Source organism: Cebus imitator, unplaced genomic scaffold (genome assembly GCF_001604975.1).
Source record: "Cebus imitator isolate Cc_AM_T3 unplaced genomic scaffold, Cebus_imitator-1.0 Scaffold87, whole genome shotgun sequence".
In the NCBI taxonomy this organism is placed as follows: domain Eukaryota; kingdom Metazoa; phylum Chordata; class Mammalia; order Primates; family Cebidae; genus Cebus; species Cebus imitator.
The window spans coordinates 2,236,636-2,254,258 of record NW_016107402.1 but is presented as its reverse complement, the minus strand read 5'-3'; the positions used below and the strand labels follow the sequence as shown (position 1 = coordinate 2,254,258).

General features: G+C 45.2%; 1 protein-coding gene across 2 annotated transcripts in view; it reads right to left on the bottom strand.

Annotated features, from left to right (window-relative positions):
* Positions 1-568: 568 nt before the first annotated feature.
* The window catches only part of NIPAL3 (NIPA like domain containing 3), a 54,844-nt gene continuing 37,789 nt past the window's right edge, over positions 569-17,623 (bottom strand). Inside the window, exons 8-12 of one of the 2 annotated variants that reach the window (XM_017534570.1) lie at positions 16,034-16,169; positions 12,994-13,082; positions 11,430-11,493; positions 9,171-9,265; positions 569-4,503 (exon numbers count right to left, since the gene is read on the bottom strand). In XM_017534570.1, coding sequence (XP_017390059.1) covers positions 4,304-4,503; positions 9,171-9,265; positions 11,430-11,493; positions 12,994-13,082; positions 16,034-16,169 — 584 coding nt within the window. In that variant the 3' untranslated portion in view covers positions 569-4,303. Of the gene's footprint in view, positions 4,504-5,356; positions 7,997-9,170; positions 9,266-11,429; positions 11,494-12,993; positions 13,083-16,033; positions 16,170-17,623 lie in introns of those variants that run through there. The other variant, XM_037740657.1, reaches the window with a different exon arrangement.

Sequence of the window (17,623 nt, the reverse complement as noted above, 5' to 3'; positions counted from 1 at the left end):
ATGCTTAAAGTGTTCATTATATAATTTAAAAAAGAATAAAGAGAAAAAAACCAGTTTCAATATAATACAATGTCCTGATGGGATGCTCAATATAGTTCTAAGACTTTACATCTAACTCATCCGATCCCTAAAACAATCCATAATAATAATGCTGTTATTCTTGTTTCACAGATGAGGCACAGAGAGGTTAAGTAACTTGCCCAATGCTACACAGCTAACAAGTGAGAGAGCCAGGAATCAAATCCAAGCAGTGTAGACAGAGAGTCTGTGCTTTTAACCACAGTGAGGGTCACCAGAGAAGCTCAAGTCAGACTCAACTGCAATTATGGGCATCTCTAGATCTGTACTGTTAATATACAAGCTACATATGGAAATGTAATTAGATGAAATTAAACATTCAGTTCCTTGGTTGCACTAGCCACATTTAGTGTTCAACAGCCACATGTGGACAGTGGTTACCATACTGGGCAGCACAGACGTAGAATACTTTCATTATCACAGAAAACTCTACTAGACAGTACTGTTCTAGATAATTCTAGGAAGTATCAGCCAAACATAAGACACGAACTCAGCTGTCACTGCATGGATTTTTAATTAAATACCACTTCATAATATTATTGGCACCTATTACTTTTTTTTTTTTAAATAAGACATGCCACGTTAGTCGGGAAGTTAACAAAATATAAGCATCCGCACAGAATATATACTTCATGGTGACTTCATTTGCTCAGCTTCTCATAGAAACACACAAATAACCTTTTTTCTGCCTATTGGCCAGTGTTGGAACAGATGTGAATTCACAAGGAAGGCTGCAGGGCTGGCTCTCCAGCACTAGCCTGATGGAGTCCTTTATCTGCACAGCGCCATCAAACTGGCTGGTTTCCACTAGAAAAGCAATGGGGAGTCAGCCCTCCCTTCTCCACCAAGCGTTCAACTCCAAGCTGCAAACTGCATAACCTGAAGCCTGATATGATGGCAACTGAAGTTTAAATGCACGTTTGGTGACCTTGCTTTAGGTACCTGGGCTGCTCGGAAGGAGATTCAGGTGTGAAATTTAACATTGCTTGGAGCATTCAAGAGGGCTTGGGGAAGTCAGAGCCGTGAGTAGTGGAAATCTGATGCCTGGGCACACCTGGTTCCCAGGCATCCCTTCCCCATCCTAACAGCCAGTGCTGCGTATGGCCATCAGCAGACAGTCCATTTATATCACAGGACAAAGACCAGGAGGAACCAGCCCAAGATAGATGACGGCTCCACATCAGCTGTTCTTCCTGACTACTCAAGTGACCTGTGCATGGCTTCCACTCAGGAACCCACCATCTAACTTTCTGCTTGGCCCTTTCATGGCTCAGCTTTGTGGGATGATGCCACTGCCCCAGACCCGAAGGCAAGGGAGCTTCCCAGGCTGCAGAAGCAGTTCCTGGGTGGCGCTGTCCCCATGATCTGCAGCAGACCTGAAATTACAAAGCACATTCATTCACTCATCTCAAGAAAGCTGGCTCCAAAGCTAAAAGGCTCATACCAAAAAAAAAAAAAAAGGAAGGAAGGGGGAAGAATAAGTTTGGGAGCACATATATGCCTAAATTATTACTGATCACCTAGGTTTGGTACATCTAAATAGCATCCCTGCTCACCTTCCCTTTCTCCCTCCTGTCCCCACTCCCAGCTTTAGAAAAATCACTTGGGAAAGGAGGAATATATAAATAGCAGTGAAAACTGATTTTAATTTCCACTTTGTGTTTTTTGTTCTTGCAGGCTTGAAGAAAGTAACTTATTCTCCCTTCTGATTCTTCCTCCATGCTGAATAAGCCCTCCTTTTCAATCAGTGCTCATCCTGCCCTTCTCTTCCTCATGAACCATCAATGGCTCCCATGTTTTCTAAGATACACTTTAAACTCCTTAGCCAGGTATTCAAGATCCTCCATGATTTGACCTCCACTGCTTTTTTTTTTTTTTTTTTTTTTTTTTGGGACAGGGTCTCATTGTCATCCAGGTTAAGTGCAGTGGTGTGATCATGGCTCATTGTAGCTTTGACTTCCTGGGCTCCAGCGATCCTCCCACCTCAGCCACCTGAGTAGCAGGAATCACAGGCATGTACCACCACACCCAGTCTTTTTTTTTTTTTAATTTTTAGGAGAGACAAGGTCTTGCTGTTACCGAGGCTGATATAAAGCCTCTGGGCTCAAGCGATCGTCCAGCCTTGGCCTGCCAAAGTGCCGGGATTACAGGCGTGAGCCACTGGGCCCAGCTTCTACTACTTAGCTTTGAACCCTGTCTCCTACCACCTTCCCTGGCTCTCTTTTCTTTGCCCAGCTCCTCTTAATCTCTGTGCCTTTGCAAATGCTGGCCCCTCTGCCACAGAGGTGATCACCCTATTTTCATATGCTTTGTGCAAATCTTAGATTTGCCACCCAACTATGAGTGGGGCCAAAATAATCTCCACTTCTGAATACCCCTTTGAGCCCAGGGTCTGACCTTTAGCAGGGTCTCCATCACTGTCATTTTCTGTGGCCCACGACCGCACTTCACACCACTCAGAGATTCCTGGGTATTTGTGGCTCCCTCTTCTGGCCTGGAGGGCAGGAACTATGTCTTGTCTTTGTAGCTTTGGCCTTCCAAATGCTTAACACATAGTAAATGCCTTATAAATATTGAATTGAGTTGATACCCACCCTAAGGAAAAGCCCACTGTCTGTTGCCGTCTTAGGCAGTTAAGACACAATACAGAAGTGGTTATCACAGGCAATAGATGTCAGTTTTGAAGTCAAGGTACTAAATCAGTATTAAGCACAATCAATAAAGATAAATGATCTATCAACACTGGTCTATTAACACTGTTATCATGCCTATTAAAGGCTGTCTAGGGAATTGGTGAGTGTAGCTCTAAGAAATGCCACAGATCCTATGGGGGTTACTTAACCTGCCAAAGGAACCCTTGAGAGGAAACTTTCTAGTGAGGGTGCATGGAGCCCTGGGGGTTTTAGCAGAACATCTTTTTAAATTACTAAGCTTTCCAGGTGTGAAATCTCAGGATTGCAGCATCACATCAGAATCACGGGTGGTACCAGTTAAGAATGCAGACACTTGGACCCCACTCCAGTCCCACTTAGAGTGTCTGCAGTTGGGGTGCACGAATCTGCATCTTACATACACCCCTAGGAGATCCTTATGCCCATTAAAGTTTGCAAACCTTTATCTGCCCCTCTCAAAAGTATACCATCAGTCTAGGGGAAGACAGTCAAATATATATGCAGCCAGAAAGAAAGCAACAGCCCTGTTTTTGAGAATGCTTGCTTCTCCCAGACCTATATGTGTGGGGATGAGGACCCAGAGTCTCTATTGATTTCAAGGAAATTAACCAGTAACTTGAGCTTGACTTGTGACTCTGTAATGGAGAGATAGGAGGACAGGTGAAGAGGCTGTCTTTGAAACAAGCATCCCCATCTTCCCAGGGGCACTGGTATGCAGGAAACAACACATAAAACGATCATATTTTCTACCTATTCTTTTTTAAGTGGTGCAATCACCTTTTGTAAGAGTAAGGGGGACTTTTCTTCCTTAATGGACTGAAGCAACATCACCCTCTCCTATTCTCCTATTCTTCCCCTTCTAACTTCCTAATTCCATTAGGGGCACAGGGCAGACAAACAAGTAGTCCTCACAGGACCATAACCAAATTACTTTTCAGAGTAGATCCAATTTGAATATATCAAGCACATCTTTCCTAGAAGGGCACAGATGACTGGAAGGTAGGGGTACATTTCTGAAACACAAATGTCAGAACCTTCCACCCAGGGCTGGTCCAGCCTGTCATGTGAAGGTGACAGGAATGCTATCACAGATACGGCATCAGGAGTGTGACAGGGAGAGATCAGACATGCACATGAGGTGGAGAAAGAAGAGATTTAGAGGTGTCCAACCTTTCCCTGGATTTGAGAATTAACAGCAGACTCTCTGCCTTGTTTTAGCTCTGAAGCTAAGCAACCTTTGGCTGCTGTTGGAGGAAGCTCAGTTACCATCCTCAAGGATGATAGAAAGGCTTTCCAAATCCCACTGGGCTAATCCAGCAGAGGCTGAATTCCATCCTGCCCACCTGGAATACTGCTTCCATCCCCCACCTTCATCATTTGAAATTTTCAAGACCAAGATAATGCATCCATTGCCAGAGACAAAGGCTTTCTGAGATCATCCTCCGTAGATTCTCAGTTAAAAACAAAATGAGACGTAAAAGGCAAGTTTTAGGATTCAGGGTTGAACCGCTGTTGGCCTGGCGGGAACAGTTATAAATCAAGGGAGGCAAGTCTCATTCCTTCTTGGTGTGCTCTAGGACTCGGTAGGGGACCCCAGAGGCACTTCTGGAGCCGTGCTCTTCTTGCATGACTGGCAGCGTGGCAGGAGCGTAGATCTCAGAAATGTTGTCATTGTTTTCCAGAGCCCCATAGGAAAAAGAAGCTTTGAGGTCAGGCTGGACAGTCATCCCTTTATCATGCATGTTCTGCATACCTGAAATGAAATCCATTTTCCCCACATCATTACATGATAAGGGGGCCAAGGGGGCCGCATCTCCCTCTACCCCACCACATACTAATTATAGTGCTCAACAGCTAATCATGTGCATTGTCAATTTCCTGAATGCTTTAGATTTAAAGAGAACACCCACAAATATACACTGGAACTATTATGGTTGCTAAGCAACAAGGGATGAATCTTCAGGAAATAGGCGCACAGACCAGCTGCTGTCAGGAGGAACCCTCAATTGGCCTGAAGTGAGGTGGGAATGTTGGTGTGGGCCCCAGGTGGAGTGGATCTAGCACTGTGCTTCGAACGTGGTAGATGCCAACACTTCATTGCTGAATTAAATCAGGATCCAGGAAACTTCATCAAGGAAAGGGGGTAATTTTTGTGTCTTGGGCACCTGAAGGTGACAGACGCATCATGATGCCCAGAGGGAGCATCTTGGCCTTTAACATTAATGTCCCTCCTGATCCACATATAGGGGAAGGTGAGATTTGCTTATTATTACTTCTGGGTACTTTGACGAGGGATTTCCACTTACATTTGAGGGCAAAGCCTTTAATCTTTAATTCTTTTACCTTTATCCTACAATTCCCCTAGTCAGGTCGGGAGGGATGTGGTTACTTTTTTTTTTGAAACAGGGTCTTGCTCTGTTGCCCAGGCTGGAGTGCAGTGGAGTGACCTTGGCTCACTGCAGCCTCAACCTCTGGGGCTCAAGCAATCCTCCCACATCAACCTCCTAAGTGGCGGGTACTACAGGTGCATGCCACCATGCCTGGCTAAGTTTTGTGGGTTTTTGGAAGAGATGAAGTTTCACCATGTTGCCCAGGCTGGTTTCAAACTTCTGGGCTGAAGTGATCCGCTTGCCCTGGACTCCCGGAAGTGTAGGGATTACAGGTGTGAGCCATTCAGGTTACTTTTGAGGACAACTTTTCCTGCAGGGAATTAAGACTCTTCAAATTCTGCCTTCAGGTTGAGTCATAAGAAATTGAATGCAACGAAACTATGATGATAATTACAGTTGACATCTAACTGCTTAATGTGCCCTGGGCACTGGGCTAAAGCACTTTCTTTTTCTTTTTTTGAGGTAGAGTCTATGTTTCCCAGACTAGTCTTGAACACCTGGAGCTCCAATGATCCTCCTGCCTCAGTCTCCCAAGCAGCTGGGATTACAGGTGCCTGTCCTCAGGGAAGAGAGTTGCTTAGCAGGTCTGGTTTCACTTTTGGATTCTGTCAATGCCCCTCAGCCAAAGACCAACAGGAATACCCCTCTAGTCTAACAAATATGGGTTTACTGACACATTGCAATGACTGGGCTAAGCACTTTAAATAGTCACAGTAACGACAATGGCAATAATGACCATGGCTTATGTGTATTGAGTATTTCGGTGGTGGCAGGTATTGCTCTAAATAGCTATAAAGTTCTATCTCATTTAATCCCCAGGATGACTGATAAGGAAAATGAAGCAGCAGAAATAAAGCATGTAATTTGCCTGAGATCACAGCTAGTAAGGAAACAGGCGCACAGACCAGCTGCTGTCAGGAGGAACCCTCAGTTTAATGCCATTTAATGTAGCAGCATGCCAGGGTTCAAACTCAGGGGGTTTAAACTCAGATGTCCATACTCTGAACTGAATGCTGCGTGGCTTCTCTATATACCTGTGCTTAATCCCCAAACTATCCTATGACAGAGATGAACTACAGTCCTCATTTCCTGGATAAGAAGAGATTCAGAGAGGTAAAGTAACTTGCCCAAGGTCACACAGCTAATGAGAGACAGAGATGGGATCTGACAGCAGAGCCTGTGCTCTTATTCACTCTGCAAACGGCCTGGGAAGACCAACTCTGTGAAAGGCCCTTTGGCTCTCTATTGCATAAGACTTAGCTGATGGTTCTTTGAAGGGCACAGTTTAAGAGGCCATGGTTTAGATTTTGGGGGAGGGCAGAAGAGGGAAGTGGAAGAGCTGAGGAGGTACCTGTCCTCAGGGAAGAGAGTTGGCTTAACAGGCCTGGTTTAGTTTTTGGATTTTGTCAATGCCCTCCAGCCAAAGCCCAACAGAAATACATCTCTAGTTTAACAAATGTGGGTTTGCTGACACATTGCAATGAGAGAGGTGTACATGGCAGGGAACCATGAGCCATCTGAGTAAGAGGGTGTTAGAAAGGAGTTACTGTGGGGTTGGCTTGGACTAGGTGATTCTGGGGAGGATTCAAGGAAGTGAGGCTTTGCTTTGGATTGGATGCTGTCAGGAAGCAGGCCTAACTCCATAATTGGGGATCTTAGTTCTCATCTAGAAGACGACTAGATTGAAGCTAAAGCTGTGGCTGGTAAAAAAGCGGCAGTCTGTCACATTAGCAAGGTAAGAGGGACGTTTGGTGTTTTTCATAATTTGGACAATGTCTGCTTTTTGTCTGTGTTTAGACAGGATAGCAGAGTAGTACTGTTTGTGTTCTTTATTATTCATTTTTAATTTTAGGAAAAAACCCTTTTCTTCCCATTCCACCTGCTTGTGTCCTGATCCATCACAGCTGCAGAGTGGCCTTGTCTGTTGCTGATGTTCTGTGAAATTGTTTCTGTTCTACAGGAGAGAAAGGGCTGGCTGAGAGGGCCAGGCTAGCTCCTGGAGGTCAGGGGCTGTGTTTTTCTTTCTCATTTTTAAGAAGTCTTTCAGATGCTTGAATTACTTAAAGGCTCTCCACATTGTGATGTAGTAAATTTCTGGAATTTGAATATGTCTTGAACAGCATTTGTCAGTTGTGAAGCTACGAATCTAAGTAAACAAAAAGCAAGGTCCTAATACTGACCAGGGAAACCCAGTGGCTGGAAACGCACCTCTGTTTAGGCTGAGACTTGTTTAGCAGTTTATTCTGCATGTTCTACCTGCCACCAGGTCAAAGAAGTGTGTGAAACTTCCAAAGGTTTTTAAAGCAAAAAGGAAGTGAAACCAAATATAATCAGGCATCTACCATGTCCCAGACACCGTGCAAAAGGCCCTTTACACATATGAGCACTAGTCTGAAAGAAGGAACCCCAGTTACAAGTGAGGATGAGAGGCCTTGGGGGGGGTCACACAGCAGGAAGGTGGTAGAGTTGGGATTTGAATCCAGGTCATCTGAACTCCAAGCCCACACTCTTCATAGTACAGAACACCTACCATTGGAAGGGTCCTGACAAGCCACTGCAAGGGCAGGGTCTCCCTGTTTTCAATATCTGACTTCCCACTGGTCACAAGGTACAGAGAATGCTGAGAGCCACACCCACAAACAGACCACAGAATGTTGATATCTAAGATTACCTTAGGTTACCTTCTATTTTCCACCAGAAAATACATCTGTATATATATATATACACACAAATACTGATATTGATATATACACACACATAGTTTATAAACACACAAACACACGTATATATACACATACTTGCACACACAGAGTTGACACCTCACCTATCTGGAATTCAGCTATCCAGCGCCCTCATCTATCCGGAACACAGCCGAGAAACAAGGAAGTTAGCAAAAAAGGAATCTGAGCAGCCAGATTAGACGTTTAAATAGTTCATGCAACCAAAGCTCATGCACTTAACTCCTAGGAGAAACCTTAGGCCCCCAACTCAGAGCTCCTACATTTTGACTTTATTCGTAATTTGAACAAGTTGGGTTGAATGAACACACTCACATGGAGTTGCTATACTCGGGCAGGCTGATAACAGCAAGAAGGACAGACAACAGCTTAATAACAAGAGAGGAGGAGGAACTAATATAAAAAGTAGGCACATAAACCCTGGGGCCATTTAATGTAGGGGCACAACAGTCAGCCCTGAGAACACACCTGCATCACAGTGTTACAGCATGAAAACCTCTCGAGTAAGCAGTACTCTAGACCGTCAATGTGTTTATGTTTTGTTCATTAGATTGTGTTCATGAAGGACTGGAGATTATGTTTTAGAGAGAGTTCCGTCTTGTATAAATAAAATTAAAATGTTAAGTGTGAAAGCTGATGGTCACTAGCAACCTAGAGTTTACTTCTGCAAATCTGAGGTTGGTCCAATGTCTTAACTTTTCTAATCAGAATCCCGTTAGGCTAGACAGGCACTCTGCAGTCCTCCACAGGCTCCACCACTCCCTGCTAGGCAGTATTTGCCTGATTCACATGTTTACGTTACTGTCAGGGCTTACAGGCATTTAAATTTGTGTTTCTCTGCATGAATCTTTAGCTTACTAGGCTTTCCAGAACGATCCACTGGCTGTGGCATCCAGGGAATGAGACTATAGTATTTTAATTTCATTCAACTTATTTTCCTTCCCTTCTCTGATCATTTCATTCCAACTAGATGAATGGATTTTTCCATTTGCAGGCATGAAGCCTGGGGCTGCAGATCCTAATTATATTGAGTATGAATCAGAATTTTCTTTAAAAGATCCCCAAATAGACAAGGAACTGGCAAGATGTGCTCAAAACCAACCTGAGGTGCCTCAGCCATTGCCTACCCTTTTGCACAAGATTAAAAAAAAAGAAAGAAAAGAAAAAAAGACAGTGAGAGAACAGTCACACGATAAAGGCACGGCACAGCAGTTGGTTGTCTCTTTTTAAACAGGAAGTAGCTGTCATTCTATATGGATGGTCAGCTAGACCCACGGGGGCTTTAACCTTACCTGGCATGGCATCCATGGAAATATAGGGCTCAAATGGAATGGCCTTCTTCCTGTTACGTGTGATTAAGAAGACACCCAAAAATGCGATGAGGCACCTGAGGAATGGAGATAAGACAGGAACAGAAATAAGGACAGGAGCAAGGTCAAGAAGGGATATTTTCAGGCTTAGGTGATGTGAAAGAGAAAGAGGTAAAAAGGCTTGCAGGCTGCGGAGGAGGGCTCACCGCCCCAGGAGCAGGGAGAGGCTGCCAGCCTGGGATCAGCAGGGGCAGCTGCGAGTTGAATAACAACAGCTGGAGCGGCCTCACATGCCCTACACTCTCCATGAGCTGTCATCAGAATAAATTAGACTCTCCTAGGCAAGCTTCTCATGGTTCTTTACTTCCATTCAATCAGGATTCTCTGAATCTTGCCTTAAAAAAAATTTTTTTTTAATTAAAGTCATTCATTTCAATCACTACTAAAGTATAGATGGTAAAATCAATAAAAGTTGGAAAGTCCCTGTACTCCTGGTCTATAGTTCATTATTTTTAATTGTTATGTAGAACTCATTGTCTGAATACACTATGTTTTGCCTACTCTCCTGTTGGTAGACATTTGGGTTGTTTCCAGTTTGGAAATAAAGCTACTATATCAAAACTCATGTGCAAGTCATTTTGTCAACAGATGCTGATATGGTTTGGCTGTGTCCCCACCCAAATCTCATCTTGAATCGTAGTTCCCATAATCCCCATGTGTCATGGGAGGGACCTGCTGGCAGGTAACTGAATCATGGGGGCAGCTACCCCATGCTGTTCTCGTGATAGTGAGTGAATTCTCACTAGATCTGATGGTTTTATAAGGGGCTTTTCCCCCTTTGCTTGGTACTTCTCTCCTTCCTGTCACCATGTGAAGGAGGATGTGTTTGCTTCCTTCCACCATAATTGTAAATTTCCTGAGGCCTCCCCAGCCATGCTGAACTGTGAGTCAATTAAACCTCTTCCCTTTATAAATTACCCAGTCTGGGGTATGTCTTTATTAGCAGTGTGAGAATGGACTAATACAGATGCACTCTTTCTTTCGGGTGAAAATCTAGAAATGAAATTGCTGGATCATAGGGTAAGGCGATGGCCACATTTCCTTCCTTCCTTTCCTTCCTTTCTTTCCTTTCTTTCCTTCCCTCCCTCCCTTCCTTTCCTTCTTTCTTTCTTTTGTTCTTTCTCTCTCTCTCTTTCTTTCTCTTTTCTTTCTTTTTTTTTTTTTTTGAGATAGAGTTACGCTCTCATTGCCCAGGCGGGAGTGCAATGGAATGATCTCAGCTCACTGCAACCTCTACCTCCTGGGTTCAAGAGATTCCCCTGCCTCAGCCTCCCAAGTAGCTGGAATTACAGGCACCTGCTACCATACCTGGCTGATATTTTTGTATTTTTATTAGAGACGGGGTTTCACCACGTTGGCCAGACTGGTCTCAAACTCCTGACCTCCGGTGATCCACCAGCCTCGGCCTCCCAAAGTGTTGGGATTACAGGTGTGAGCCACCACACCTGGCCAATATCACATTTTTAAAAGTTTGTGATTTCTTTTGATGAATGTGTTCTAGACATGGTTCTGTGTCAGCACCTACAGACTGGCCTCAAATTTTCAAAATGGCAGCATGGCATGCTATTATCTGGATATGGCATAATTTTTTAAAACCTGCTGAGCATTTCTATTGCTTTCAATTGTTTGTTGAGACAACTAATTAAAAAATTAATAAATAGCTTCATACATGTGTCTTTGAATCCCTGTTGGAGCATTTTTCCAAGATAAATGGTTAGAATGGAATACTGCATCAGAAAGTATGCTTGTTTGGATTTTTTTTGTTGCTGTTGCGAACTTTCCTCCCACATTAAAATATGCGAACAGCGCGGGAGTGGGCTGCTCTCCTCATCCTCTTGCCAGTGTGGAATACTATCAGTCCTGTTAGTTTTTGCAAAATGATGGTATCTCATGTAGCTTCAATATGCATTTCTTAGATCCGAGGTGAGGTTGAGAGCCTTCTCATGTGTCAAAATGTGATATTTGAGAAATGCCAAAGAGACTAGAGTCCAAAAGAGAAGAAAGGGGAAGATAAAGCCCTTAGGGGAATAAAATATTCACCTCTGAGGACAAAGCTCCACAATCCCACAGCTCCTCTGAGTCTAAAGGATGGGGCAGCTGTAGCAATAAGGAGAGAGAGGAGCAACCTGCTTGGAATTCTACACGCAACATCTTGGGGCCAGCAAGCAGGATGGAACTCACCCCAGTGCAAACATGCAGATATGTAGCACGTCCTCCCCGATGAAGTCCAGGTAGAATACTGCACCTGCAGCAGCAAATCATAGAAAATACCACTGAGCTGTTTTCAAATCACCCATCTGTCTGGATTTGGCTAAGCTCTCTTCCCCTCAGGAAGCCAAAATGATCAAAATATATTATGACTGTGCCTTACAAGAAGAATGGAATCAAAGCCATTTAGGGGATCAGGTTGTCAACTTTTTCCCACCTTAGGCCCCTCTGATCTCCATCTAGTTTTTTAACTTTTACTGGGGGATAATATTAGACTCACAAAAGTGGTGCAGAGTCCCCATACACCCTTCCTCCAGCTTCCCCCAGTCATATCTTCCATAACCACAGCGCATGATCAAGGCAGGAAAACGACAAAGAACACTTACTAACTAAACCACCGACCCTATTTACCAGTTTGTGCCTACAATCTTCTCCCCTCCACCTTTCTTAAGATGGATAAAGGCTTTGTGCTTATGTTGTTAGAGCTTTCTAACTTCGTGTGGCCAGTAGATGCCAAGTCTGCAGGTCTACTCCTGTGGTATGGGAGTGGGGTAGGACTACTGCCCCTGCCCTGAGCCAGTCTTTGTCTGGAATCGTCTCACCTACACAGGCCTCTAGCTGTATTCCTGAGCTCCTGATTCCCTGCCTTGGCTTCTGTTCTCACTCAACCACAGCATCTGCTGTTAATTTCAGCCTTGACTGGTCTTCACACTTCTTGACCAAGCTTCTTGACCATGACTTAGCTTAGCTTCTGGTTGCTCTGGATCAACACCCCATGGCCTCTGGTGCTGCTCACAGCATGGGCCCTGGAAGCTGTGTGTCTTGTGTATTCCTACCTCAGACGGGAACTAGGGCACCACTTGTCTAAAGTGTCGTGCAGAGCATAGGGTTTTACAGCCAGGCTCTCATCAAAGGAAAGCACTTGGTTCTTATTAGATATTTTACTCTGAAGATTTTAGTCACCTATTATGCCAGTTAAACAAACAGTTTTATATGCTTGCAGCCTCTGAGGCCACTACAGAAAGAAAATGAAAAAAAAAAAAAAATTAGACGTGAAATAGAAGAAAAAGGACTGTAGTGCTAATGACCACTTATTGAGCATCGATGGATGTTGCAATGCTATGCATATTCATAATCTTTAAAAATTATATAGAAAAGATTTGTGGTCACTTAGCCAGTGGGGGTTGTGGAGCTAGAAGATGATGGCAAAACTTGTTAAAGTACACACAGTATGGCACAGGGGACATTTGGATCATACCTATTATAATTCTAGGAGGTAAGTGTTATCACTCCTATTTTATGAATGTGGAGCTGAAGTTCAGAGAGGTTAAGTGAAGTTTGCAGAGCCACACAGCTGGTGTGTGTCTGCGCTGGGATACAAACCCAGGTCTCTCTGTCTGGAAATCCTGCACATTCTCCATGAACCTATAAATCACTCTACAGGGAGAACAAGTCAGCAGAATCAGCCTCCCTCTGCCCTGGGATAACATCCCGCTGCTAAGGTAGAGATGGAAATCTAGCAATGGGCCACCCTTACCTGCTGTGATAGCAATGGTTGTGGATAGAATGTAGCCCACGCTGGCAATCAAAGAGGAGTCGTACATCTGTGAGGCTTGACTCAAAAACCTTCAACACAAAAGCACTCCAGTCAGTGAGCTGTGGAGATGCTGGAAAGGCTAAGAGCTGACAACAGTAGAGTTTGGTTTGAAATATGAAGTTGATACATTTAGGAACGTTCCTTTGGTTTCTAAAAATACCACCCTCATGTTATAGGGCACCGTGTATCCCTGGTCTGGGGTCCATGCTTGATTCCCACTATTCCCCTGGACACACAGCTAAGGCCCATCCCCATTTCCCAAGTGAGCCAGGCCATCATAGTCTCACACCTTTGGTTGTATGGTTTCTGTCACCTGAAATGCCCTTCTCCACACCCTGCTGTATCCCCACCCCATTAAAAAGAGCCATTCCTGTATCTCTTATACACCTGCCCCCAGAAACTCTTACAGCACTAATCACATTCTGCCCAGTGTTATAATTATTCTTTTAAACAAATTTATTTTTAATTTGAAAATAATGAATAATGTGATCACTGCAATAAATACAGGAAAAAGAGAGAAAATTAGAGTCCTTCCTAATCACTCCATCTATGATAAACAATACCCCCATTTTGGAAGATATTCTTTGTCCTTTCTTTTTTTATTTTTTTATTTTTGAGATAGAGTCTTGCTCTGTTGCCCAGTCTGAAGTGCAGTGGCACAATCTCAGCTCACTGCAACCTCTCTCTTCTGGATTCAAGTGATTCTCTTGTCTCAGCCTCCCAAGTAGCTGGGACTATAGGCACGCACCATCACCCCTGACTAATTTTTTCTATTTTAGTAGAGACGGGGTTTTATCATGTTGCCCAGGCTGGTCTCGAACTCCTGAGCTCTGGCAAGCCACCCGCCTTGGCATCCCAGAGTGCTAAGATTATAGGCGTGAGCCACCACGCCCGGCCTCTTTGCCCTTTCTCTGTATAGTTGCTTATACCATACTCAATTGCTTCCATTTTTTTATTTTGCTTTGTGGCCTAGGAGCGCAGTGGCACAATGATAGCTCACCATACCCTCCAACTACAGGGCTCAAATGCTCCTCCTGCCTCAGCCTCCTGAGTAGGTGGGATTATAGGTGTGAGCCACTGCATGCAGCTTGACTGTAATAGTTTGTTCACTGGCTGTCCTCTTCCTGGGGCGGTGAATGCCTTAGGGCAGTGAGTGGTTACCCTCATCAGCTCTGTGTGCTGAGCACTCTCAGTGGGCTGCACTGCCTAGTGAATGAGTAGCTCCTTAGGAGACGGGGCATCTGAGCCATGGCTGTGATGCCTGGAGGTGCTCAGCACAGAGTCTTGTACTGGCAGGAGCTCTCTGGTGATGACTGGAATTATAGTGGGACCAAAAATAACAATAACCAAAATAACAATACCAAGGCCAATAATCACAGAAACAGTTCATGTTTACTGGACATTTGCCTAGAGATGTTCTCCTAAGAGCTTCATGTGATTCTGTTAGGTAGGAACTGTTGTTCTCATTTGCAGGTGAAGAATCTGAATCTTGGAGAAGCTGAGCAGGAGACAGCAGAGCAGTGAGGACGTGGGCTGGGGAGCCAGATGCCTGGGTTCAGATCTCGGCTCCGCCTCTTCCTAGCCTCATATGCAAAATGAGGAACTGAGGCAAAGAGGGTAAGAGGCTAGGAAGAGGGGATAGTATCCTCAACGTCAAAGGAGTGTTGTAAGGACCAACTGAGCCAGTTCAATAAAGCACTGGGAAGAGAGCTGGGCTCACACCAAACACCGGGCCAGCAGCAGCTGCTCGTATGGTCCCTGGAGGCCATGCAGCTGGTGGACCTTGAGCCCCAGCCTGAGCTTCCCAGGCTGAATCAGCCTCAAGCACTGCTGAGTCCTGCGTACCTATGCAGGTTTGTCACCTACGATTTCCTAGAGCCTCTCCTCCTCCCAGGCCCTCTGTTGGACTCAGGGACTCAAATGCAAACAAGACACAGGCCCTGCCCTCAGGCTGCTGCCTTTTACTTAACTTCATGCTTGAAAGAGGAGGGGGCACTTTGCCTTCCACTTGGGAAGATTTGGAGGCGATACATTGAGGGCAAGAAATGACAACTTTTCTTTCCAACCCAGCAGACAAGCAGGTGCCTCCTAGAGATGGCCACCATTCCGAGGCCCCTGAGACAATCACCTGCCCCGGAGGAGATGGGAAGTGAGGCTGCCTCCAACCACAAATTTGTCATATTCGGGCCAAGTGTGGGGGCTCATGCCTGTAATCCCAGTACTTTGGGAGGCTGACACGAGCGGATCACTTGAGGTGAAGAGTTTGAGACCAGTCTGGCCCACAAAGTGAAATCCCGTCTCTACTAAAAATACAAAAATTAGCCGGCATGGTGGCGCACACCTGTAGTACCAGCTACTTGGGAGGCTGAGGCAGGAGAATCTCTTAAACCCTGGAGGCAGAGGTTGCAGTGAGCCGAGATCACGCCATTGCACTCCAGCCTGGGCAACAAGAGCGAAACTCTATCTAAAAAAAAAAGAAAAAGAAAAAAGAAAAAATTCTCATTCTGAGGCAACGGGGAAAAACTCATCCACTGCTGGCTTCATATTTCTTTCTTTTTTATTTAATTCTTGTGCCTCAACTTTCTGAACAGCCAGGACTACAGGCATGCGCACCATGCTCAGCTAATTTGTGTATGTGTGTGGTATATATATATACATATTTTTTTAACAGAGACAGGGTTTCACCATGTTGGCCAGGCTGGTCTCAAACTCCTGGCCTCAAGTGACCCACCCACCTGAGCCTCCCAAAGAGCTGAGATTACAGGCGGGGGTCATTGTGCTCGGCCTTGCTTTGTCTTTTGAGCAGCACGTGTCCCTCCACATGACAACTCAGCAAATTAGAAGCTCCTCTATCCACGCTGGATGCCAGGGCCTGTGGCATGCTCTGCCCTCCTCTGGCTTCACAGAGTACGTCATCAGGACCCCAGAAGAGAAGCAGCCTGAATGGCAGGACCCAGCAGGAAAAGGATTTGTAACTCACGCAGCCTGGTAGACGGCGGTTGCCACCATGCACACAAACATCACGTAGAAGATGGGGTAGTCAAGCTGCAGGTTCCCTTGAATGGACAAGACAAGCATCCCGGCCACGGCCTTGACTGTCACCACCGTCATGGAGCCTGCAGATAGGGGACAATGGTGAGTGGGGGGCCTCTGGGAAATGCAGAGTTAGGGCCAGAAAGCCAGTCTGTAACCCCAAAGGACTTAGTGAGAAAGAGGGGAGGGAACAGGAACAGAGTCAAGCCAGCAGTTTTAACAATGACAGATGCTGTTTGCACTGGGTCTTGTATGCACCTCTCCCGTGACTCCCATCCTCTGTGCTGACTACACCAAAGCAGGGAGAAAGGCCAAACCCCTGCAGGTATTCCTGGATGTCACCTCTATACTGCAGTAAGTTCAGTTCTCTGAGGCCTGGAATGCCCAGCACTGTGGTCAAAAGGATCCCTGAATGGATGAATGAACTTACCAGTCTCACAGCAACCACAGGAAAAACATGTGGTGTGTAAACCGCTCAGGAGTTGTTGGGTTTTTTTAGTGCCCAGTCACTTGTATTTTTAAAAACATTTCTCTTGTGTTTCCAAATGCACACCCCTGTGCATATGTGCAAACGTTTCCAGTATGTGTGTACTTATTTTCAAATTATAGTCATGTGACACTGTACTTCAGTGGTATGTACATTATAAAATTTGTACAGGAATATAATTTAAAAGGTGGAGAAAAAAATGATTGAAGTTCTAATATTCTCTCTGTGTACCCAGTGGAGCATCCTGTTCACCTCCCTGTGGAGACCCTTGCTCTACCCTACTGTTCAGAAACATCTTTTCACTGCGGACTATCAGACCGCCCTGACACACAGGAGTTAGAGACAGCCCCCAGGAGTGGTCCAGGTGAAGCCGCGGTCCCAGCTGCTCTGCTCTGCTTTCCTAGTCTTTAGCTTGGTTTATTTTGCTTTCTCCTGCCAACGACCCCCACACACACATGGTGGCTCTCAGGCCCCTCACCCATTCTGCTACAGTTTCCAAACATCACAGTCACTTAAGCACTTGTCATCAGGGTGTCCTCCTTAGTGAGAAGGGATTGGCCAATGGCCTCAGAACCTTCCGGCCTTCCTATGTAAGAGGAGAGGATGTTTCAGGGCCATGATCCTTCCCATCCATTTTGAAAACAAAGTCACCAAGGAATGAGGACTGATTCATGCTATGATGTGGGTGAACCTCAAAATCATCAAGCTCAGTGAAAGAAGCCAGTCACGACAGGTCACAAAGCATATGACTTCATTTACGAAGGCATTCAAAAAGGCAAAATCTACAGGGACAGACGGCAGCTTAGTAGTTGTCTAGGGCTGGGAGAAGGGGAACAGGGAGTGACTGCAAATGGGAGCAGGGTTTCTTTTTGGGGTGACAAAATGTTCTAAAATTAGATTAGGATGATGGTTTCACAGCTCTATGAAATACTAAAGTGGCCGGGCACGGTGGCTCAAGCCTGTAATCCCAGCACTTTGGGAGGCCGAGGCGGGTGGATCATGAGGTCAAGAGATCGAGACCATCCTGGTCAACATGGTGAAACCCCGTCT